A 24,783-nucleotide genomic window follows, 5' to 3' on the forward strand; every position below is an offset into this window, starting at 1 on the left:
TTTAGTATTCTGCTGGCCATATTCTTCAGTTCTAGTCCCAAAAATTAATGGCAGTTTTGTAAGTATCCATACTCTAAACATTACATTACTTAGAACTCTTTAAGGCAGAGAAACAACCACCTAATTTGCAAACTTGCAGCACCACCCAGGAAGACCCTGAGACGGTTTTGCTACAAGGAAGTGTGCTGGGATAAACATTTAAATGCTCTGGAACAAGAGCTGTAATTGAGACAATGCAACATTCATGTCTACGATAAACTTCCCCCTTCTTTCCTCTTGTTCCCGTTATCCCAGCTTGTCACAGCTCTGCACACACTGGCAAAGACAGCCTTAAGCATATTCTCCATTACTGCTCTTCAAAAGAGAAGAGCAGTTCTGTAACTGCATCTGAGCTCTGGGTGATAGGAGTCAACTGGGATCAAACCCGGTCAAACAGACCAACCACCAAAAACTGCACACAGACAGCCAGAACCACCAGTCCAGAGGCAGTCTCGTGGTACAGTTTAATCAGATGAAACAGGAACTGACCTACACCTTCAGGAAGGTGTTAGATCACAGTCTGGCTGGCTTTCTGGTTAGACTCCTCTGGAGGGCTGAGGGATCTAAACACAGAATAGCCCAAAGCTGCTCTTGAGCCAGTTTGCTGGGCTCACGTGGCAGTGGCTGAGCTAATGAAAGTGCAGCACTGACGCTCAGTTCATGGCTTTGCCTCATGCCACAGGGACAGCAAAATGCACACTTGGAATGTGGCTATTCCAGCTGCCTTGGAGTAAGTGCAGAGGTTTAGTCCTCACTGCAGTGTGGCACAGAACTGCCCCAAGCCCTGCCTCCCGCGCAGCTCCGCCAGGGTTACCAGCAGGAACCTGTTTGTCATTGACTGGGATGACAGAATTCAGGTTGGCCTTCCTGGAATTTCCTTTGTAGTGGTATTTGTGGGTTGTTTTGCTGTTTGGTTGGTTTTGAAAGACTACAGACAGATTTAGGCAAAAGGTCAAAACCAGGTTTAAGAGTTGCGACACCTTTTTACGTATTTTTTTGGTCGGGGTCTCCAGCACAGAACCACAACTGCTCTCAGTTTATTTCCCCAAAGAGTTCAATTAAAACAAAATAATGTTTACAACAAGAATTCTTTTATGGGCTAGATCATACAAAAGTGCTATCCAAGAAAAGCAGTGATCAAACAAGATGGGCATGCTGAGATAACAGTGATCTACTTTTTCCCTTGCTCACTCAAAAACGAGTAAATTTTAGATTGAGTGTTCTTCACTTAATGCATGACTTGTTTTTATAGTCAGTCTGCATTTTAAGTAACTAAGGACATGTTTTCCAGCAGTTTGAGACAGAAGATTAATCTGTCAAAGGAAGACTGAAAGCATAAACAGTAAGGTGGTACATGACTCCAAAGCAGAGTTTCAAATAAAACTTTTCACGCAGTCATCCCAAAGGTCATGGTTTATTGAGGAGAAGAAGCTGAAGGTATGTCTCAGGATAAAAATACTTCTACCCTTGCAGTACAAAACCTGTAAATACTGACCACACAAAGGCACTCTGCAATCACAGCAGCAGTTATTATGTGGTTAATGACCTTCAAAGGATGAAGAGGTTACAACGCATTTTAAGCTCAGGTTTCTTACCCATTCTGAAGTCAATGTATCCTTCTCCACCACTTATCACCAACATTGATTTTAAGGGACTCTGGTTGAAGGACTCTTGGGCTTGTTTATCAGCTGTTAGCTCTGTCCCACCACTACTCTGTGGGCAAACAACCTGACCTGGATCAAAAAAGGAATACATTTTTATGCCATATCTCACAGAATAAAATCAAGTGGATGACACAATGCCTAAAGCACTGACTGCCTTATTAATAGGCATGTACTCACCACAGTATTTTTTTTTCAGATGGAAGCAAAGCACTTACTTGTGACCAAACCCTTTTCCTCCCATTAAATAAGACTGCACTCAGCAATCAGACAAGTCTTGTAAACGAAACATAATATATTATTCCTGAATGTATGACTTCATATAATGACTTTTACACCCTTTCTAAACACTGTGTTTAACTAAGAAAATGAAGACAGAAAAAAAAAAACCAGCTTCATTTGAAGAATGGTGACAAAACCTCACCTGGTACAGCGACAAAGAACTTCACAGCATCGCGGTGCCCGTGGAAGCAAAGCTGGGCGTGTGCCATGGAGCAGTAGGGGATGAACGTCCCTGGAGTCACTTTGTCACTGTTCTCATCTCCATACACACGGATTACACTCCCTGGACGGTTTCCAGAGCCTGCTGCTGCTTTATTAGCTGCAAAAAGAAGAGAAGTTGTTCTCGACTTCAAAACGCAAACGACAGAAGCGGTTATTTGTTAAGAAACCTTATGGTACCATCTAAAAGCTAAAAGCCAACTTAGATAAAAATGAAACAGGAGGGCAGCAATGCCAATTCAAGACAGAGCTGGAAAGAAAAAGAATGCATGCTTCGTTATTTTAAGTACATCAGAAAATGGAGCAGGATTCTTATTAGTCTAGCATAAACACCAGATTTCAATATCCTACTTTTGGAAAAAAAATAATTTGTGAAAGGACTATATCTTTCATAGAAAATAAATACCTCTAATGTGTTTCAGGGTGAGCAAATTCAATGTACTTAGACATATAATTAAAGACACTTGCATTCCAACTAATCATAGGGTATCCCCTTGCCAGAAAAATTCTCTAAAAATAGCCACCTGTGGGCACGAAGGAGCTACCCTATATTACAATTCTACATCTAGTTTTTACTGAGTTTTGAAATCCATCAAAACAGAGAAGTACTCATGCTAGACATACAAGCCATCTCCATTCCAAAGACTATCAAAGTAGTGAAAGAAACAGTGATTTGTAACAAGACAGCAAATGATGTGGATTAATGACAAAGTTATAAGATGTGGTATCACATTGGCTGGAAGAAAAACAAAGTCTGTATGAGAGTTCAGCTGCAACACAGGATGATATGCTAAACTGCTGAGCAGATTGGTGGCCATTTAGCAAACATAAAACTGCTGCAATGCAGTAACTGCAAGTGGAAAAACATTTAGGAACATACAAAGGGTAAATCTATAAAGGAGTGGGAAACAGCCTCGAAGTGGCTATTAGAAGCCTGAAAATAGGTTTTTGTTCAGGATCTGCACTTACCCCGCAGCCCCAGTAAACGTCCCTGGTGGAGGATTACAGCTAGTGAGAAAGGAGGAAAGGGGAAATGGATAGGTATGACAGTAGAGGAGAAGGATTAATGAGAACCCACCACTCATATTTTGGTTTTTTGATAAGGTAGAGCTTAAAATTTTAGCTCCTAAAAAACAGTAATTACAGAAGATTCAATCAAAAGTCACAAAGAACAGCATCTTGTTATAGAAGTTTCAGTACAAAATGGACCACAAAAGCACTGCCACTGTCATGTGCTTTATCAGTTTAAAGTTTATTATTGATTAGCAACGTTTCCCCTTTCTCTCTTTCCTTGGCAGGAGGCTCCAAAATAATACAGAACGACTCATGTTTTCGTGTGCCCTTTTGAAACATCATCTGCTGATGTTGAAGCTGCCCAGCTACTGAGACCCAGGGAACTGAGAGATGCCACTGCTACTTCTGAAAACCATCAATATTCCTAACAAGGGCTCTCAACCCCACCATCAGGCTACCCCCAAATGGCTGTTCTGATCTACCAACAAATAACAAAACAGAGATGAAACTGAATAGCTTTAATAGGGATTTCTTCATGTTCACTCCTGTTTTAAAACAAACTCCTCCGGTAACATTAAAATAAGCTTCACGCAAATTAAGAGCTATAATTTTTGAAAGCATGATTTAAACTATTTCAAAGTCATGACAGGAAGTCTGTCCTTCCTTAGTACATTCATGCAATGCAAAAAAAGACATTTACTGAATGGATGGACAATGCAATGGAACAGTATGAGAAACAATGCATGTGTGTGCTGTTCAACAAAGCAGATACAACATGAAGAGTTTTCACTATTAAATTACCCTAAAATTTCACCTGTCATCCTATACTTATTTTCTATGTAACCATAGCACAATTAGGATTATCAAACTTCTGTATTTTATTTTTTGAAACTTTTGTTCACCTCTTTTAACAATTGCCTCAGCACAAGCGTTGAGGGATTTTTTTTTGTTGCTTAAATGCAATCAATTTACACAGAAATTCTTCCCAAGCTTTTCCTATTTAGGATTTGTTTTGCCCTTGAGCTGGAATGCCCCTTTCTCCTGAGGTTCAACTGCCCATGTCTGAATGCTTCCTCTCCCACCCCCAAGTAGTTTCAGCCTATGACAAGAGTTTGGGGGTCTGTTGTTATGCAGATACCTGGATTTACATGACTGGAATTTGACCTAGAAGTTAGTGACCTGTTTGAAGAATGTGTTTACAGCTCCTGTAACTCTGAACATGTCCTTTAAAGCAGTCGTGCTACTGCTGTTACAATCCTTTTTACCATTTTTGTGATGAATTCTTAAGAACTAAAGCCAAACAAACTGTATTAGCAACAACAGCAACTTGCTCAAATGAAACAAAAATCTACTTTGTGATCACATGGCAATCAAAAATAACATTAATTAGAAAACTAAAAATGTCTCTTATAAGCAATAAACTTCTATAAATGCTGCTAATGCTCAGAACACCTTGAAGGCTTCAAAGTGTCCCCTTGATTCAAGCCACAGCAACTCTGATCAAATTGAAGTACAGGAGATTCTGGAAAAGTGCTTTTTTTGCTCATAGTAATTGAAACCACATGCACAGATTTAGGTGCTAAACATCACACAGGCCCGAATCTGTTACAAACCTGCAAGATTCAGACCTGGCAGTGAAGCTTTCTATCCATTAGCAAGCATCTGAATGGTGTTTTAATACTCTTTTTTGTGTCTACAGCATATTGCACAGAGCTATTGATTTATATTTTACTTACTTTCTGTTAATGGAATGGAGATGATGACACCATTTCCTGTTCCTACCCATAAACGATTACAAGACACCATAAGAGCTGTGATTCTCACAAATGAGAATCCCAGTTTACCAGTACCTAAAAACAAAAGATGCTTTTCATCAAAAATTATGAGCAAGAATAATTTTAGTTCTACAATAGAGAATCTTAACTACAATTCCCAAACCACGCAGACAAGTAAATTCCCTCCCATTTCACACACAAACAAAGTAGAGGGGCACATTTAAGTTGTAAAGATAACTTAAAAGCCTACAACACTAATTAAGTTGTGAACCTACACTGCAAGAGTAACATGAACTATGAGAAAGCAAAAGAGGTACAACAGCTCCATGATGCTGCACAGTAAAATCTTTTGGGCCTTACCAAAAAACCAAACACACAAAAAAAGTGAGTTTCCAGATGAAAGATAATGGTTTCTCATCCATTAAAATTAATTCTCATCCATTAGCAGGATGAGGCAAGCACAAGGCTGACCAGTTTAGTGCAATGGCACAGCAGTGACTTGTGAAGGATTTCCCAGAACCCATTTACCTGTATTTGTTGTGTTATGTAGGTGGGTAAACTGCTCTTACATAGATATTAACAAAAACAAACAAATAAACAAAAAAATCAGGCAGCTTATTAGGCTCAATAGCAACAAAAGTCTGCTGTTTTGCCTTTTCTTGAAAAAAAAAAAAAAAAAAAAAAAAGAGGTATTTTTTCCAGGCAAGTAGTGGATTCTTCCTATTTTCAGTTAAAAAAAAAAAAAAAGGCATTGGTACAATAAAAAAAGAGAAATTTTTTGGTTTCTCTCTTGGTGCCTGCACAATCCAACCACTATTTCTCTCATTAGCTCTGAGTTTTAAGGGCACTTCAGACATCAGGTAAGATCAACAGACTGGAACAGACGACCCATCATTCTCATCATGCTTTACAGTCTGACTTAGGCTTCTACTTCCAGACTCAAGTTTTCACAAACTGATTTGCCTGGCCTTCCACCCAACCCAGTGAGAATTGCCTGCTCCAGACAGCAAGAGGTGTCAGAACACAGCAGTTTTTCTCAGGAACTTACCTAGCATTTTGCTGACGTAGGGCTCAATGTCCACGTCCTGCAGGTGCTGATACGTGTGCGCGTGGTAGAGGCGCAGGGTGGAGTCCAGGCGAATGGACACCCAGACCCCATCACCCACCCAGGCCAGCTGCCTCACTTGGCTCTCCCTCCTTGGGTGGGCATCAAAGGACTTCTATGAAACATTGGAGTTTAAAATTCAAAAGATGAAACATGGGAAAGAGTAAGAAAGATTTCTCTGTTACTCTCAGACCGCCTGTACCGGCAATTTTCTTAAGTCAACCACAACCCTCTGATCTGCAAGATCACAAGATACATATTTAGCTTAGTTACAACTACCATATGGTGTTAGTAAAGTAATAGTAAAATTGCTGATTCCTTTCCTTGGGTTTGATCTTAAAGCTGTAGTTTCCTACTATGTCTTCATTTACACGTCACATCCCAGCCTGCTCTGGCTTCTGTCTCCCTTCAACCTGAAGCCTTTTTGGTCTGAGGTCCTGCTGTCACAGCACAAGATACATGGGCCCAAAAAGTGCTTCTCTTCCTACTTCTGTCATGACTGACTGACTTGCTTACTTACATACAAAACCACCTGTGCAAAATACACACTATCCACCAGCAAAACAATCAATGTCACTGTTGCATGAACTTCATTTCATTTTTTTCCATATATAAACAGCCTTCACAAAAACAGCTTATTAATTGGGTGGTTATTATTTTCAGAATTGCTAAGCAGTCAACCTCAAAAGATCTGGATCATGTCTCAGGCCAATAAGCAGAAGCTGAAGCATTAATATTGCTAAAGGCTTGCAGAAAGCCCAGCCACCTTCTGCACTCGAGATGTCAGGTACAGATAAGACACTGCAGAACATTACACACCCTACATAAACAAACTACTCTCTAACTGGAGGGAGAGCACATTCAAGATTAAGTCACAAACCCCTCAAGTATGTAAAGACAGATTATAGAGAAGTTTACAGGTAGGTGGAGAATAAAATGAGGCACACACAGAGTATGTTGGGAGCTTGTCTCACAAGCTCTGCACAAGGACACTTCCAGTTCCTGGTCAGCTAGAGGTGAAGAATTAAACCACTCAAAAATTGGTTTCAATAACTGAGAACTGCCTCATCTAAAAGTCTTCCAAAACAGTGAAAACATCTTAAGAAAACGTAACAAGATTTCCCAAAACAAATTTGTTTGGTTGCTTCTTTCTGTACTGATGAACAAAACAGGTGTTCTCTGGAGTTACTCTGCAGTTTGAGCAGCAGCATTAAAACACCATTTAATTATTCTCATCACCATTTTAGCTTACCTCTATTTTCATGGCCTTTGGTTGAACAACATAGATTTTGTTCCTGTAGCCACACCAGACTTTGTCATGTACCACTGTCATGCACCGGATCGAGTGGTGCGGCCGGCCCAGGTCTAAGAGGTGATAGTTTGTCAAATCCCACTGACCATCTTGGAGAACAGAAGGAAAAGAAAAAGTAAAACTAAACATTGGTTCCTATGAGTTCAAGAATAACTTAAAAAGTACACAGCCTAATTTTTTAAAAGCACTGTAGTAATCTGGACAAGTCAATACAAATTCATGGTTTGGCTCCTCATTAAATAGCAACTAGTTATAGGAACTACCGGTATCCTGAATGCTATTTTTTTTTAATAAGGTGGTACAATGATTCATGTTCAAAACACAGCAAAACATTTTTTAAAACAGCAAGTTACCCAGTGCTAAATGCACTGCTTGGCCAGGCACCAGTGTACATCACAACACACAGCCTGAGGCACTTGCTGCCTTGGCTGAACATGGAGATGTTGGCCAGTGCAGCAAGATTTTATGTTAAATATGCTGCAAGATCGTAAAAAAAGGCCCCTGAAACCTTCTAAAAGCATACTAAATTTGCTCATTCAACACCAAGTAAAATTCTTCTGTAGACAGAGCTAAGCCCCAGATCATCACTGACATTCATTAAAGATCCTTAAGGATTGTAGGCTACTACAGTGAGTTCTTAAAAAAACCCAATAAAACAAAACCACTAAAAATATAACTTCATCCCAGATGCATCTTTCCCAGTATTTGCATTAGTGTTGTGCAACCTCTTTACTTCTTTTAAATGCCGAGCATAGGGATTTAAACATCACAGGGAAAGGAGTAAATGAATAGGGAGGTTGTGGAAACAAGCCAACAGATAAGTTCCAGCTGCTCATAGTGAGACTTTCCCCTCCAGGTCCTATTTCTGGAGTTGGTTCAGAAGTGGTTTGGGCAGAAATTCTGAAGGGATGCTTAAAAAAGTCTCCTTGAAGGACTTGGTCAGAGACAATTAACACTAATTAAACAGAAGACACAACTATTGAGCATAACGAAAAAGCAAGAGAAATGATAAAGTGGACTTTCAAGTGGCTTTTCACTATTTAGCTCAGATATATCCCATTCCCCAATTCAGAGCAAGCAAAAATTCCATTAATGCACCAGGACAGTGCAAAAATGGTACTTGAATCTGCAACTGAAATAAAGATTTCTCAAGGTAACCTGTAAAAAACATTCCCACTGGGGAATACATTATCGAAACACTACTCAGAAATGGCACATTTCTTTCCTGAGTACTGTTACAGCTTCACTGGTTTCCAGATCTAACAGAATGCTTACCAACTCCTCGGTGAAAGATTGCCAGTGTTCCATCAGCCAGTGCAACCAACACTATTCCTTTTACATGTCTGGGGAAAAAAGGAGGCACAACAATAGGAACTGTTACACTGCACTGCTCAGAGGGCAAGTTTAAAGTAAGGTATAAACAGCATATTTTTACAGCCATGTTAGCCCTACTGTTTTGATTTCTACAATATAGCTCAAGAAAAGGGATGTAGCAAGGTGTCAAAATCCAGTTCAAAAATCTTGAAATATAGCTAGCTACAATGCCTGAAGGAAACATCATGGATAGAACTTGTAACTGTTTTGAGTAAACAGCTACAGCTCATCATTTGGGCTACATATTTCCAAGAGATACAAGGTTCCTTTCATTTTCCTTACTCCCCGAATGTTTTCCACTATCCCTCAAAGAGCATGCAGGCAGTTATGGCAACTGACATTCCCAATATCTGAGGAGGAAATAAAAAACTACTTTGAAAGTATTTTAACAGAAATTCATTATGATTTACATGACATTCTTTCAGGACTTACACAATACTGAGAATAGAATCTTTAAGTTTAATGGCATGAACACATTTCCTCCACTGGGCCACTGACGAATGAACATACAGGCTGCAAAGACAAATCAGGAGGGATTAAAAGCACTACCAGACAATAACAACCACAAGCAAAACCCCTACAACTGAAATCCACAATCAAAGGGAAAATAAGTTTTCATCTTCCACTGGAAACTACGTACAGACTGAAAGGAAGAACTGCACGAGCAGCAGAATGGATTTTTCAAAGGCCTAAAGCATTACAAACCTCTTTGCAGATCCATTTGTAGTAAAAAGCACAATATATTTTTCTAGCATAATAAAATACTGAAAGTTATGGAATTATAAGACCATAACTATTTCTTTGACTACAAAAAACCCACAAAATTTTTCTGCAGATGAAAGTGTTATCCATCAAAAAGAGCTTGCTAACCACCTACAATGCTTTCTTTGAATTCTATAATGCCTAAATGCAGCAAAGCGTACGAGGTTTTGGCTCCCTTGAGATCTTCCTGCCCTTAATCTTGACTCCAGACAGTTATCAGGCCTGTAGGCACAAGAAGCAAGTTTAAAGCAATTATTACAAATAAGTTTAACAAGATTATCACTTCCTTACCATCCGTTCTGTGCTCCAAGCCACATGGTCGGTAAAAGGCTACTCATTTTCTGTGCTTCTTCTCTCACTAGATCTTGCTCATTTGGCAAAACTGCAACATCTTTATATAACTCTGACTCAGTACTAGAAAAAAAACCCAGTTAAGATACATTTAATGAAGTGCACAGATCACTCAGGCTACAACCTAGGCATTTACTTCATTGCTGCTAATTCCTACACTGGCTTTTGAAGTACTTAAGGTGTAACTGTGCATGAAAATATGATACAGATGAAGTGACAATAACAATGAATTTCTTCAAGTGGACATTTTCTTATACAAGGAAAATTAGGTTCCATTCAAGCCTGTCAATATTGTTGATCTCTGAGGAACAGCAGAAGAGTCACAAGGCATAGCATGTCTTGTACCAAGACTATTTACACAAACCTCAACACACTTAACAAGAAAAAAAAAGTAGTCATTTTGTCTCCATGCTATGTTCCCACAAACACTATATTTTTCATTTTAAATACATTTTAAGAGGTATGAGGATTGAGACTATGTACTTAGGCTGGTACACTGGAGATGCTTCTGTTGTATGCTGTACTCCCAAAGGATCTGTAAAGACATGCTCTGTGTAGACTCCAGTTTGTGCAATATCAGCTGTGTCTTCTCCTGTCCCTGCATTGACTTCTGTTGCTTCTGTTGCCTCCTCTGCTGTTGGAATGTTCTCATCTACTAAATTATTTTCATTTGCAATGTCTATGTAAACAAAAAAATTTGAACAACTTTTAACAACTGTGACAGAATTCTCAATTATTTAAAACAGCAAGAACTTCATACTTAAAACTGAAGTGACCAGACAGTCACAATCCAGATCTCATATTTCATCTAACAAGAAAATCACATCAGAAATGCCCAAACTTTCCCAGGTTGTACTGTATAAACAAATGTCAAATGCACTTGAAATACTTAAATTTAAATACTTAAATACTTAATGTATCAACCCAGCAACTGATGGCACAGACTGTCCTTTAAGTGATTAACTAGGACAGCACTGAACAAATCCAACCACCCCATACCCATTGCCAGTCACATCACCAGACAGCTCTGAAGGGCACAGGACAGAAAACAGGAAGAATGTCTACAAAATAAGCAGCTTCACTTAAATCTCTACTAAGACTTGACAAAATTCAAGGCATTTATTCACCTTCTCTCCAGTCATTTGTTGGCAAGATCTGCACTTCAAGTACTGAATAAATTAAAAGCTCTCTTTAAACCGTGCACAAGAGAGTTCTCTCAAAAACATTTGCAAGAAAGCAAATGTTAGTATCACCTCCACGGAGTTTTCAGCAACAATTACACACTGCAAGAATGCCAGACTCATAGGCCACAGAATATTTGTTTTATGCTACCCCAGCTTACAGACACACTGTTATATTACGCAGTTTCACCGTTAGTTTTCAGTGACACCCGAAGGTGTTTGGCCATCCCTGACAGGGCTGTGATGTTTTCCTACCTGACTGTTTCTCTGCCACTGGGGAGCCCCCGTTGGCATCCTGAGCTGCAGGTGCCCCTGTGAGCCCCTCTGCAGTGCAGCCCACCACGGTGATGCCCCCCAGCAGGCTGTCGGTCTCAGCAGAGCTGTTGCTGGTCATGCTGCCACACAGAGAGGACTTGTCCACCTGACTGGGATCTGCTTCCTGAGACCCTTCCTCTCCTGCAGGATAGTCTGTCTCCCTTGCCCCTGGAAGAGATTAAACCCATGTGTTTTTCACAGGGATAAAGCTGAGTCACTTATCTATCTGAACTTCAAACTGAATGAACTCCCCAGCACCTGAGATCAAACGTGCAGATACTTATCTACAAGCTTATTTTAGCATGATCAACAAATATAAAAGATATTGTCACAAAGCTCACAAAACAAAGGTAATATCTACATATGCTGCACACTTGAATTGTCATACAACATAATTCAATCTGCAGTTTTCCAAACAGCTTATTTCAATTTTAATTACATTTTCTATTAAAATTAGATTTCATAACAATGCACATATGCAGGGATACCTGCCTACATATTTACAAAGAATTTAGCTGCAGTACAGCCTTTGTTCTGGAAGAAAAGCTGTTTTTTCTCTTGTACAACCTCTTCATACTTTTAAGACTTATAATATTCTCAATGCAACAAGGATTCCCTCTGCAGGAAGCTCCAAGACTTGCTACTTATCTTCAAGAGACTGAAGAGATCAAAAAAGCAAACTACATTGTTCTTTTTGTGATGTTCACAGTTCCATGAAGCACTGACACTATTGCACAATTTATAACACATCAAATAAAACAGTTACTCTTGGCTGCTGACATCTCTCTACCTTTGAGTTAGTTTAGGCCAAGAGCCAACTAAAGAGTGGAACAGTAAAGTAGAAATGCAATAGTTTTTGGTATAACTAAATACTTCCTATTGCTCTGTTGCTGTAGCATTTTTATCACACCAATTCACAAATCTTTGGGTTTTCACTCAGCACAAGAAAAATCTGAATTAGAAATAAAAAAGCAGGAACTAAACATGCGAGGTCTTTACCTGGCACACTGGCAATACAAAGCACATGAGAATTGCAAACAATGAAACTGTCCAGAATATTTCCTGGTTGATTTGCATCAATTATGATAACTTTTGTAGCAGAATGTGTGCTAGTACAGATCCAAACTAGACTGGATAATTCTTCCTGATGTTTCAGTTCCTTCTGCTGATCCTGAAGGAGAATAAAGGCAGAACAGAAATGAACAACAAGAAGGGGGACAATAAAACTACTACCTCTGATCTTTCATGTTCTTACATTTTCAACTACAGAAGTATACATAAATATATGGTAAGTTAAATATCTTGGTTGCCATTGTAAAATTACATGGAGCTACTTGTTCTCTATGAATTTAAAATATAAACCTCCCTCATATTTCATATTTGCATAAAACATATAGAAAATCATTATACTGCACAATTCTTGTTAGAAATACAAACACTGCTGACATGCCAGGTGCCATACTAAGTGTAGCCACAGATTAATGTGATGTCCCAGAGATTAAAGTCTTTGTTTTTATACCCTTAATATGAATTCCATTCATGGCAGTCAGAGCATGAACAGTTTTGTCATAAATATTTTTTAAAGGAGGCAGGAGTGGCATAAGCAATGCATCATTTTGATGTAAAATTTATTTACTCCTCAGATTTGCCAACAAGCTGGCACAGTATTTTTGTAGTTGGATTCAATAACCCAACTATCTTGGGTTGATGATTACCAAGAAAAATCTATTTGTTACCAATAAGCCTGATTACAAAATACTTTATCATTCTACTGATAAAGATGTTTAACTATATAAATTTATTAAATGTCTTTACAGGGACCTTACCTTGAGCTCCTGGTCTAGTTTATCTAAGCTACTCTGAGACCCTGTTTGCTGCTTGTTGCCATCTGCATCCACACCAGTCACATCATTGTAGAACACACTGGCACCAACCACAGACCCGCCGTCCCGTGTTTTCCCTCCTGACAGGTTCACCCCTACAGCACACCACAGCTGGGAAGAAAAATAAATATTTCACTTGAATTCTAGACTAAAAAAAAAGAGACACAACCACTGTTAAATATGCTAAGTAATACCAACATTTTGTATAACTGCAGTCCTTTTTAAGGAATTCATTACAATTAAAGTACATTTCTACTGAAGCTTGAATTCTTCTTTACTATGCTTTAAAAAGAAACTACTTAATTTCAAAAAGAACATAATTCAGTCTAAGTTAAAAATATTCAAGCTATAGCTTGTCCAAGTCTCTCTATCACCACTGGAAATATCCTACCTTCATAGAGGTATCCTTCTCATCTAAAGGTCTCAGGTAAACAGGTACAGGCAAGTTTTTCATCTTATTTTCACCCTGGCCACCATTTGCCACCTAGGTTAAAAAAAAAAACCAAAAACAATGGAAAAGCTTTTTTACAGTCTTTGGAATCAGTTGCTCAGACTTCACTAAACAAGATTAAGAGTTTTGCATTGTTGTTTTCCAAGAAAGATTCTTTACTGCAAAAGTTCAACAAAAAAATTGCCAGAATCACTCAAACACAAGCTGTGAAATCATATTCCATTCAAATGTCCCAAAACATGAAGTTGTCACCCTTACACATGAAAACATGATACCTGTTTGTACTTCTGAGGTAGACTCCAGCCAAATGCTTGCACCCTGCCATCCTCCTTCTGCACGTGTGCTTTCACCTGGCGATACTGCTCCCTCTTCTGCTCCCTGCGTGAGGCTAAACTGGCTTCAGTTCTGGAGAAGAAACATGATTGAAAAACCTCTTCAGAACTCTTTGTGCAACGGGAGTTGCTGTTAAACTCAATAATCAAGAGCTCTGTGGAAGCACTGGGTTACCAGAGACATCCCCAGGTCTCCTGTGGGCTGTTTCTAAGGGACCGGTAAAAGACAGGCACAACCAGAAAGTCTGTTGCCAGGATCCTTACAGAAAATTAACTTGGGTTATGTACCTCTACTAGAAGCTTTAAAAGTTGTACATCAAAAGAATATATTGTCAAAGAGAAGCACAGGAGAAAAAAAAAATAATTACAGATGCTTGTTAGCCTGACTCATGTTATTTTCCACTGAAGTACCTGTACAGTTATTGCTTAGCTACAAAACTTGCATATAGAAGTGTACTTAGTGCTGCCTTCTGTGCCTAAATGCACTTTTATGAAAGACAGTGACATTTACCAAGCAGAATATTACTGTCAGGTATCCAGAGTACTCACCCACTGCTGCACCTTTCAGCCTGCACTGTCTTGAGTTCTTATGTATCAGCACTCACTTCAGGAGAACATCACACTTAGCAGCACGTTAAATCTCAGAGGATTAAAAGAGTAAACACTTGATAGAGCATATCTAGTATTATAAAACTAAAATGTCTTACTCTTCACTGAGGAATTCAAAGGCTTTAGATTTGTCACTGGGTAATTGAGATAAGGTGCTGCTTCTTTTCTTGACTGACGGAGTAATGTGCGAGGTTGGAGCATTGTATTTAACATTGACAGGAGGTTCTGGTTTCTTTGCTGTATTGCTGGAGGAACTGAAGAGCCTGCTAAAACTAGAAGAAAGAAAAAAAAAAAAAAAGAGTCAAGATTTGTCAGATACATCCAGATTTGACTATGCAGGCAAAACAGTGCATATGCCAGCCTGCTCAAGACAGTTAAACTAAGAAACTGGAGCCCAACATAGCAGCAGCCACCACACGCTCAGCAACACCCCCAAAGCACAAAAATTCATGTCAGTCAGAAAAATTCCTAAAGAATTATTATCCCACTTGTTCATCAAATTTAACGGGAGCTTCATCTTGAATTAACATCTACAGGGAACCAACAAATATTAGGATGTGAACATCACACCTGGAAGGCAGGTTTATGAAGCACATTAGTTCATGCAGAGAGCACTTTAAAAACCCCACCATTTTCTAGGCAAAAAGACAGATTAGTTATCAGCAAACCACAACATCAAAAGGATTATTCGACAAATATCTTGTTGTGAAAACCAATGGTTTAGATTTAAAGAGCTTGAAGTTAGCAAGGACAATGTAACAATCACTAAGTTGTACTTCACAGAGGAAAAGGAAGTTGAAATAAATGCAATCCACACATGCTATTCAGGTTTCTACTATTCATCATAAAAAAGAATCCAGAAAAATGTTCAGGACAAGAGTCCTGATGCATATTCAACTAGAAAAACGAAATTAAAAATCAAGCACTTTGGCATTTAACTTCACAAAGTGCACAACCATGTGATGCAGCTTACGATACATTCTGTCTTCTAGACCAGTCTTACCGAGCTGGCATGCTGGGTAACAAGAGGAGAACAATTAAGACATCTTAAAGGATAATTAGCTAACATACACAAATGTGCCAGCTAATTGGTTAGAGTCTTTTATCTATTTTTGCCAGTGAGTTGTGTTTCAATACTTACAACTGCCAAATGCTCGATCTCTTCTTCTCTTGCATGGCTGGATTTTCTCTCGATGCTCTACAAGAAATGAATTCCAAGTTTACTGAGTAAGCACCAATTAAAAAAGGGAAAGGAACAGAATAGGGTGTAACTCTAATTTTTTTAAAAAAGCATAACATATCAAAAGTAACAAAGCCTGTTTCTTCACATTGCCACTTCTCTTCTGACCAGAACTGAAATTCCCACGAGATCAACTGAAACTACATAATATACTCCATCCACGTTTCCTTGCATCCCAAACACCAGTTGTGTTTGGGGAGTGCTTTTCAGACAGAAGAGACAAACCTGTGTAACACTTTGCAATGAAAACAGCTAAAAGAAAGCAGCAAACCATTTAAATTCTTCTGCCTCCCGTTTTTAATATTTTAACCATTGCTTTTTTGTTTTAGAGCCTCTAATTCTTCAACATATCAGTAAGTAAGTGATAAAGTGAGTGTTCTTGAAGTCACAGATGCGTTAACAGTGATAGGAGAGGGTTTTTACAGCAGACAATAGCTAGAGAAAAACAAGCCATATCTGTTGGGAATATGCATTTTTCCAAAGGCTGACAGATATGAGGACAATGGGAACAATCAAGTGCCATTGCTGTACGTGGCCAGCAGGCAGCACCACTGACTCTGGTATGGCAGGGGTATCTACAATTATCAGCTTTTGTAACTGTTCCAAAATACACACATTTCTTCAAGGGATGCTTATTTTGCATCATATGAAGTAACAAGTTTTCACTGAGGTCTCACCAAGAACCCATTTTGACAAGTTATATGCCCATAGTTTAAAAAACAAAGTTATTCACGGGCATGAGGGAGACAAGCGGAAGGCAATTAACCTACTGACCAGATCACCCTGCAGCTAAAAATGAGGAGGTTGTAAAATCCAAGGAGCTCTGCCAAAGATTTTAAAAGAGCCTTTCACCTGATCATCTCAGTCCATCGCACAGCTTCCTGGAGCTCCATCAGCCTCTCCTTGTACTGGTTCCTCTCCATCAGGACACGGGCCATCTCCACCCGGGTGAAACGCTTCCGCTGCGCCGTGGGGACGTCGCTCTGGGCACACAGCAAAGCAGACATGGAGGAACAAAGGAGAACAGCAGGGCCTTGCAGAGTCACCCTCTGCCTTCCCACAGGAGTCAGTTCAGGCCACAATTTCAGATTCCAAACCATTTGGGGCCTTTGTAAAACTAACTCAATTTTATCTTCCTCTCCTCCCATCCTTTGTATCCGATATAATCTGAATGTGACACAGTAATGGGCAGAGAGGAAAGCAGGAAAACTAATCCCTGTCAGTTAAAGTTTACTTGTGCTCTTTAGATCTTCTGTCTTTTCTATTCATGGAGAAACTTTACTGACACTTATTAAGCAGTAAAGCTTGGCAGCACTCACTAAACACGTGGACTTTTAATGTCCCACTGTGAATCACACACACAAAAATACACACACACACATACACCTACATCATCATCCTCTTTAGCTTTCTGTCTTGCTTCCTCTGCTTCTGCACGAGCTCTAAATACAAAATAAAAAACAGCTGCATTAAATATCACAGTTGGGTTTTTTCTTTCTTTTTCACAACCAAGGAATTAAACTTACTTTCTCAGCTCTTCTTCCAGTTCCTTGTTCTTCTCTTCAAGCTTTTGTTTTGCTTGTTTTACAGCCTCCAGTTCACCTTGTAGTACATCCTTCTCACAGGTCAATTCGTCCACCTTTGCTATCAAATCATTCTTCACTACATTCAGTGCATTTCTGCACAAACATGGAAAATACACTATTACGAGGATGATCGTGGTCTCATAGTTCAGCTTCAAGCCTGATTTTATTCCCAAAGACCTACCCATTTCATAAAAGCTGCTGCAAAAAGGTACAGTTTTCTAAGAGATCAAACCCTGCCCCCTCAGGTCATAAATGTTCAAACACATTCACACCCCTGTATTAGAAAAAAGTATTGATAAATCAGTTTGCTTGGAATAAACTCCTCCACAGTACTCCAATGGATTTGCTTCTGCACTTACACTGTTCTGACAGGGAGCTGACCTCATTAGGACAGAGCACTGCATTTCTTGTAGCCTTACAAGGATAAAAGAAGCTTTTGCTTCTTAGGTCCTTAATTTCTAGAAGAATACCAACTCAGCTATACACTTAGCCAAATACACCTACAAATTCAAAATACTCATACCAGTACTACTCTTAGAACTGAAAGCACATCTGTATAATTTTGACTGTGTATGAAGATATTGAAGATATAATGAAGTAACAAAGGCAGTATTTTTACATAAACAGACTCACTTACTTTGTCTCCAACAGCTGAGTGTTTTCCAAAATAAGGTTTTCAACCTCCCGTCCCATTCCTTTCCAAAGGAAACAAACACACGAAATTAGCAAATAAAATGGATGTTTTCATGAAACTTATGTTTTGCCATTGTCTAAAGCCAACTCAATTTTAAGTATGACAAACTTGTAAAGAGAACTGTGAGCTATCTGAAGTTCCAGGTCCAACCTACCTTCTATAATTAGCTTTCCCCTCCACCTACTCCCAATTTGACTTCAATTAAAGGCATCCCTGGTTAGTGACCAGTGCTGCCTCCACCTACCCTATATATTTGGAAGATGTTACAGTACTAAGTCAAAAACCAAACATAGCATATACTGCAGAAGTATTAGTCCACAAAATATTAAGTTTAAAATGCTCAACTGTCATTTATACCACGTTAGATACAAAAGTATATCAGTTATAGACACAAGACATGCTGAATAAAGCTCAGACTGTGAAAGCCCTGCAGATTTCCCCAGAGCAAATGATACCTTACCAAAGAAATTATGGTCTTTAATGCCCATGCATTCCATGTAGAGCAAAAACAAGAACAAGAAACATTTCATGTAAGGTGTAGTATGAGTGAAGAGCAATAAAAAATTTAGACTTATGAAGTAAGAGCGAATTAAAACAAAGCCACCACCAAAAGTCTGAAGTGGAATGTGATGTGATTAGAAGCAGGATTTGTAAGAAGGACAGATGTTGAAGAAATTAAGTCTGTCACAACCATTTCTATTGGTTAGACCTCTTATAAAAATCAGTAATAATGTCTCTCATTTTCTGTGAAATAATTTAGAAGCACAGTACTTGGAAGAAATGCTAATCCATTCAGGAAACATTTCCAATTAATCTACTACTGTGGAAAAAAGTGAACCTATCTTTTTATGGCCACTTTGAGGTTACTTAAACTTCTGAAAATCAATTTCTTACCCTATTTTTGGCACAACTAGTATAATTTGTAGGATTTTAGAAAGAAACTTTCAGGAGAGAATAATTATTTTGCATTTTGCACAGCAAAATAATTACCACAGTGATAACAGCAGAAATTATGTTAATTCAAGACTAACATAATGAATGAGAAAGGTATCTTAATGGTGGAGGCCTTTTAAAATACTTTACGAACACAATCTTCTAAGAAACTTTGGTAACAGAAGACTTAAAAGATATTTGGATAACAAAGAAAAAAGGTATCTATAAATAGACATGCAAGTCAAAGTTGCCTCTTGAAATTTCCCTCTCTGGCTTTTGGATTAAAAGTAAGTGACATTTAATAGTGAAGCAACTTAGATCAGTTATTGTTAACTTCATGAATATCTGGAGAAATCCCCTACACTACAGTCATCATGAGCTTTTGTTCAAGAAGCTATTGCTTTTTAAACATTTTCAGTATTCACAGATAAAAGTAGGTAGGATCATTTCCAACAGGTTTCAGGATCCTTTATAATGCAAGAAAAAAAATTAGAAAGCCAGAGTGCAAAGGCAAAAAAAAAGTTACCAAGCAGGAAAAAAAATGCAGAGAAATGTATTTTATGAGAGCAGCAGCCAAGAATGCCTGACTGGAGAAGCAACAGATTTCAAAGATTTTTTTAAAAAAGAAGCATACACACCAGAATATTCCCCTGGGTATGCAGCCCAAGAGAAAACAGATTAGAGAATCCCAATTAACTACTTTGACAGAACTCCAAACTGACGTTTAATGCTCACTCAGAACAGATCCAAATGCTTGAAAAACACCAACTATCCTGGATGCAGATGTGGATTTTCAGCTACTGTTTGGACTATGATTGTCCTCAAAGTGAAATGACAGTTCTACAGTAAAAATTTGAGACCAGCACATTCTGCATAACAAACTCTGGTATCATCCTGTGCTTAGCCTGCACACGCTGGTGCTTCCAGCAGCAGTTTTACAGAAAATGGTAATAAAGTCAGTGACAAACCTTTGATAAGTTATAGCATAAGGTTATTTTTGGCCCACAGAAAACAAAGCACTGTGAGCAGGACAGTCTGACAGTAATTTGATTGGTTTAATCAATTTATCACATCATCTAAGGTATGGAAGTTGCTCTATGTTATTACTTCTCCAGTACCTGTATTTTTGCATGCAGAATGTGTGATTAGTTGTCCCTGTGACAATGGAGTGACAAGAGTTTTGGATGAAGTATGTTCCAGTAAGGATATGGAGATCCTCACTGCTCAGCAGAGTGACAACAAAGAAAAACCATCTCAGACTGGAGATGGGCCCATTACTCCCAGTGAGTAACACTTTGCAGAAATGTCACCTGCCTGATGTAAAACACGTTTCTGGTGAAACACTGAACAACCAGAAATCCAGATTGCACACAGGAATTCTAACCAGTGCTAACAATCTGTATTTTTGCTGGGTCAGAGGACAGAAGCAAACAAGCTGCTGATTGTCTCTACACAACCCATTTCTAAAACACCCAAGAGCAGCATCTGCATTTTATACATTCCATAGTACCAGCCTGCATTATTTCAAAATGAGGCCTGAACAATGATATGGCCAAAAATATCTTGTTATGTTGTTTATAGTAAGATCATTCTTCTCATGACCTTTTTGCTCTTGATCAACTCATGTTCCCCAAACTCACACTTTGTTCAGTCAGCACAGAAGTAACAGAAAGCTGCTTGGACAGGGAAGAGAAATGTGGGTTTCCCCTCCCCTTTCAATTAATGGTTTGTTTCTCAAATTACCACCATTGCATTTTGCTGCAATTCTCTTTGAAGTTAAAATCCCTAAAGAGGTGATAAAGCCAGGCCATTACAGATCAGGCACAATCTGAATTAAACTACCTAAAACTAGTTGAAGGCAAAAATCCTTCCTTGAGATAAAATCCTGGTGTCAGAGAAAATGTAAGGAGAAATGAAATAGGGAATAGTGTAAGAAACGTCCCAAAAGATTAAAGTTTTACTGAAAGAAAGAACAAACACTTTCTCCTGTTTGAATTCCAATGACTACCTTAGGATGCTACTCAAACGATTTTAATGCAAATGAAGCCTAACAATAAATCCAGCAAGAACAATTAAGCACTCCACTAACAAGGAAAATTCCTGTACACAGCATCTTTAAATAACCTTCCTTACCCAGCAAATCTGCACCTTCATCCACATCTCCAATTAGGCCAGAACCAGCAGATGACAGCTCTTCAAAGAGTGACTCTGTGTTACGGTCAAACGCTTTGTTCTCGATGCCTTTGGTAGGAGTGCTGCTCAGGGAATTAAACAAGGCATGAAAAAGCAGAAAGAAAACATTCCCATCATGAAGAAAGTTTTTCTCTGCATCTTTACCAATAGTTCACTTGTTACCCCCACCAAAACCCAGTAAAATTGTCAACAGCTTTCAGTTGCCTTATAAGTCCTAGATTCTATTTTCAAATACTACATTGGCATCAAGGTCCAAAACTTGACATGGGTGCTCGTATCAAGCTGGTCAGGATTTTAATAAATTAAAGCATATCAAGTTCTGGCCTGTAGAAATTCAGCTCCATCAGGACTTAGTCAGCCCAAATGACTAAAGAACAGACAGCTCAGCCAAACTGGAAGTCATTTAATATAACAAGAAATGCAAGAGAACCCAGTAGTCAGAGATCAAAATATTCCTCTGGCCAGAGAAGTGGCTCCTTTCACACAAAGCTCTTACACCATTAACATTCCCTGTACAAGGTAATTTTTTCCATCTCGTCACAAGAATGAAACACATAGACACAAAATGTATTTGAAGGATTTGTGACTACACTCTGAATTGTTTAGGGCTTACCTAAAAGATCAGGCACCCCTGGCTACTAAAACAGCACTTGTTTATTTTTATGGGGCTACAGAGCTTTGGAAAGAAATGTTACCCTTCACAAGCAAAAGCCTGAAAGGGAGCAGACTCAGACAAAAGTTCTGTCAAAACTGGGATTCCACCACCAGAATCTGATAAATAAATGCTGTAATATTTGCAAAGCCAGTCATAAATCCAGATTTTAAAGATACAGGTGAAGACACAAGGGTCTAGTTTAGAAACTGCTAGTACTTTGAAATCTTCACCTAGGAAGAAAAGGCCTTTTGGAACAGACCCTTTGCTTGGAAATATGTAAAGAATATTTAAGTACTCTTAAGTCTGTTATAGCATGAAATACCCTGAACATTCATCAGGTTTAACAATAGAACAAAGAACTTCTGTTGCATTTAAAACCTCCTGAGGAATTTGGGGAAATAAGGTCACAGAAGTAGGAGATTCATTACATAATGCAGGATCTTAGTCTGGTAAAATTTCTTAACAAATTACAAGTTCCAAACTGAAACGTAATACACTCTAAAATTTGTCTTCTTACTCAAATCATAACACACAACTTACCTGGAACCCTTATATCCACTGAGATCTTTATCCATATCCAACTCTGGAGTTGACTCAATGATTGCCTGAACTTCTGATTTTTCTTCATTTTCATTTCCCCCTGAGGCAAAGCAAGTGGTACAGCTCCATAAACAACATCACCATGACATTAACCACATGTAGTTGTTATTGATCAATCACCAACTCATTAGATTTCTGATCAAAAACTTATCAAGGTAATTAAATGAGAAAACCTTCAGATTTTGATACTCTATGGCAGACACTGGAATTTCCAAGTCTCTCTTGAATTTAACATAAGTCATCCAACAGTAGTTATTTCCCACTATTTCTGCAACTGGAACCAAGATGTCTATCATCTCATGCCTTTTTGTGTCTAGCTAAGTTCCATTTCAAGGAAATGTCATAAATAATTTCAATTCTGAAGAAAAAGGGACTAAAGGCACCGATAAACAACAGACTTCTCTCTTATCAATATTCTGTACTCCTCAAAATATTGAGTAAAAACCCCCAACGTTTCTCGTTTATGGTACAACAAGATATTTAATAACTGATTAAATATGAGGTCCACAGTAACCATACACTAAGAATTTAAAGCAGCTCACCAGTGGACACATTTCTTGTCTCTTGAGCTGCCTGTACTTCAATATTCTTGCTTATGTCCACCTTCTCATTCGACATCTCTGTGTCCTTTGCAAGCCCTTCAACATTTTCCTTCTGAGGAGTTTCAGCAGGCAGCACAGGCACATCTGAAGCAGCTGTGGATGCTGGAGTAGTACATTTGGAGCCTGTCTGGCTGACATCAGAGAGCTCATCCTAAAATTGTACAGTTACCATTAAAAAATGAACACAAATTAAAGTGTTACTAGAAGAGTTGGGCATACAAACCAAAGAACAGAACCCAAAATTCCTGTATTTTACTGAAGGCTATGCAAATGCAAAGAAACAGGAACAGAAAGAATACTTTAAGACAGTAGAGTCATCTTTAGACTATGGTTGTTTCACTTCTCTTAAAGCAGCTATAACTGCATAAAAAATGCCTTTATTTTTCATAGTAATGTTTGATCTCAGTTGATAATTATAGTCACAATCTCAGGGTGCTTTTAGTTAAGTCTTCCAGACAACAAGGAGCATTCCCACATTAATAATCCTTCTACAGCTGCACAGTGAACTGCTGAATCTTCCCAAAGCCGTCATAAAACTACTTGTTCAAAATGCACATGGTATCTTGAAACATCTTCTTAAAAAGCAGAGATCAAAGCACTGATGCAGAACATGGATTTAACTATATAAAAGTAAAATATTTCACAGAATCATAATCACAGGGACCATCCAGTTCCAACCCCCTGCCATGGGCAGGGACACCTTCCACTAGACCAGGTTGGTCCAAGCCCTGTCCAACCTGGCCTGGAACACTTCCAGGGATATTTGCAAGCACTTCACTGACACTGTTTTTATGTGCTTTCCAGTCTGAACTGCAATCCCTGAATGACACTGGGAATGAGACTGCAGTGACTACCTGTCCAGTTCTATTTCAGATCCACTATGGAACACCAGTAAATAGCTCCTTAGAAGCTGATTCCTGGCAACAATTTACTTTACAGTGGCTGTATCAGGGCCCCAAGTGTGGCATTAATTAAGGAATTAATCCATCTGCTGGACTCCAGATTATGACCATTACTCAGAGCTACAACAGGCACTGGGTGGGAGGACAAGCTAGACCCTGTTTGACACAATTAGAGGCCACTACCTGAATATACCAACAGACCTTTTCTGGACCTTCTCTCATCTCCTTCATTCACATTTTACCCCTCATTCATGGCTAGATCCACACCAGCATCCAGATGTCTTAAGGATGACTTAAACAGCACATGACAGTGAACAACAGCTCACTGCAGACAGGAAAACAAATTGGTCTGTTTAGGTCAATATTTTCTAGGACACAATGTTAGAGGAGTCTTGTTGGGAAAAATAAAGATGCAACCTGAGGCAGCTGTGTGCAAAATGAAGGCAGGATGGTAAGTTTTGATAAGAAGTTATTTTAGTGTTTTCCAAAATCAGGGGGAATCAGAGGTGAAAGCAAAGTCCTGGAAGTCTGTGACATTTAAAGAGAAAGTGTTATCACAGGATACTCAAACTTGTCAAGAATAAAGCAACTTCAGATTTTGTAAAGCACAAATCCACATACTGCTAGGATCCCTTTTTGAGAAGGAAGTGAAACTAAATTTTAAGGTTATTTTAAAAAAAACAACACAAAAGAGATCTGTATATAGACACACA

The 24,783-nt window shown here is 38.7% G+C and overlaps 1 protein-coding gene across 7 annotated transcripts in view; it reads right to left on the reverse strand.

Annotated features, from left to right (window-relative positions):
- SPAG9 (sperm associated antigen 9) overlaps positions 1-24,783 on the reverse strand; it is a 35,263-nt gene that overhangs the window by 3,892 nt on the left and 6,588 nt on the right. The window contains exons 3-28 of one of the 7 annotated variants that reach the window (XM_018073196.2): positions 23,109-23,319; positions 22,507-22,606; positions 21,252-21,373; positions 19,757-19,768; positions 18,129-18,186; positions 17,432-17,584; positions 17,296-17,347; positions 16,758-16,888; positions 15,807-15,863; positions 15,669-15,680; positions 14,764-14,937; positions 14,000-14,129; positions 13,665-13,757; positions 13,217-13,384; positions 12,390-12,561; positions 11,331-11,558; positions 10,378-10,573; positions 9,835-9,957; positions 9,214-9,294; positions 8,683-8,750; positions 7,348-7,496; positions 6,039-6,210; positions 4,952-5,065; positions 3,171-3,209; positions 2,125-2,301; positions 1,635-1,772 (exon numbers count right to left, since the gene is read on the reverse strand). In XM_018073196.2, the coding sequence (XP_017928685.1) occupies positions 1,635-1,772; positions 2,125-2,301; positions 3,171-3,209; positions 4,952-5,065; positions 6,039-6,210; positions 7,348-7,496; positions 8,683-8,750; positions 9,214-9,294; positions 9,835-9,957; positions 10,378-10,573; positions 11,331-11,558; positions 12,390-12,561; positions 13,217-13,384; positions 13,665-13,757; positions 14,000-14,129; positions 14,764-14,937; positions 15,669-15,680; positions 15,807-15,863; positions 16,758-16,888; positions 17,296-17,347; positions 17,432-17,584; positions 18,129-18,186; positions 19,757-19,768; positions 21,252-21,373; positions 22,507-22,606; positions 23,109-23,319 (3,130 nt within the window). The remainder of the gene's footprint in view (positions 1-1,634; positions 1,773-2,124; positions 2,302-3,170; positions 3,210-4,951; positions 5,066-6,038; positions 6,211-7,347; positions 7,497-8,682; positions 8,751-9,213; positions 9,295-9,834; positions 9,958-10,377; positions 10,574-11,330; positions 11,559-12,389; positions 12,562-13,216; positions 13,385-13,664; positions 13,758-13,999; positions 14,130-14,763; positions 14,938-15,668; positions 15,681-15,806; positions 15,864-16,757; positions 16,889-17,295; positions 17,348-17,431; positions 17,585-18,128; positions 18,187-19,756; positions 19,769-21,251; positions 21,374-22,506; positions 22,607-23,108; positions 23,320-24,783) is intronic. The other 6 variants (XM_018073198.2, XM_018073197.2, XM_018073199.2 and 3 more) reach the window with 6 other exon arrangements.

Source organism: Manacus vitellinus, unplaced genomic scaffold (genome assembly GCF_001715985.3).
Source record: "Manacus vitellinus isolate BGI_N305 unplaced genomic scaffold, ASM171598v3 scaffold_24_pilon, whole genome shotgun sequence".
In the NCBI taxonomy this organism is placed as follows: domain Eukaryota; kingdom Metazoa; phylum Chordata; class Aves; order Passeriformes; family Pipridae; genus Manacus; species Manacus vitellinus.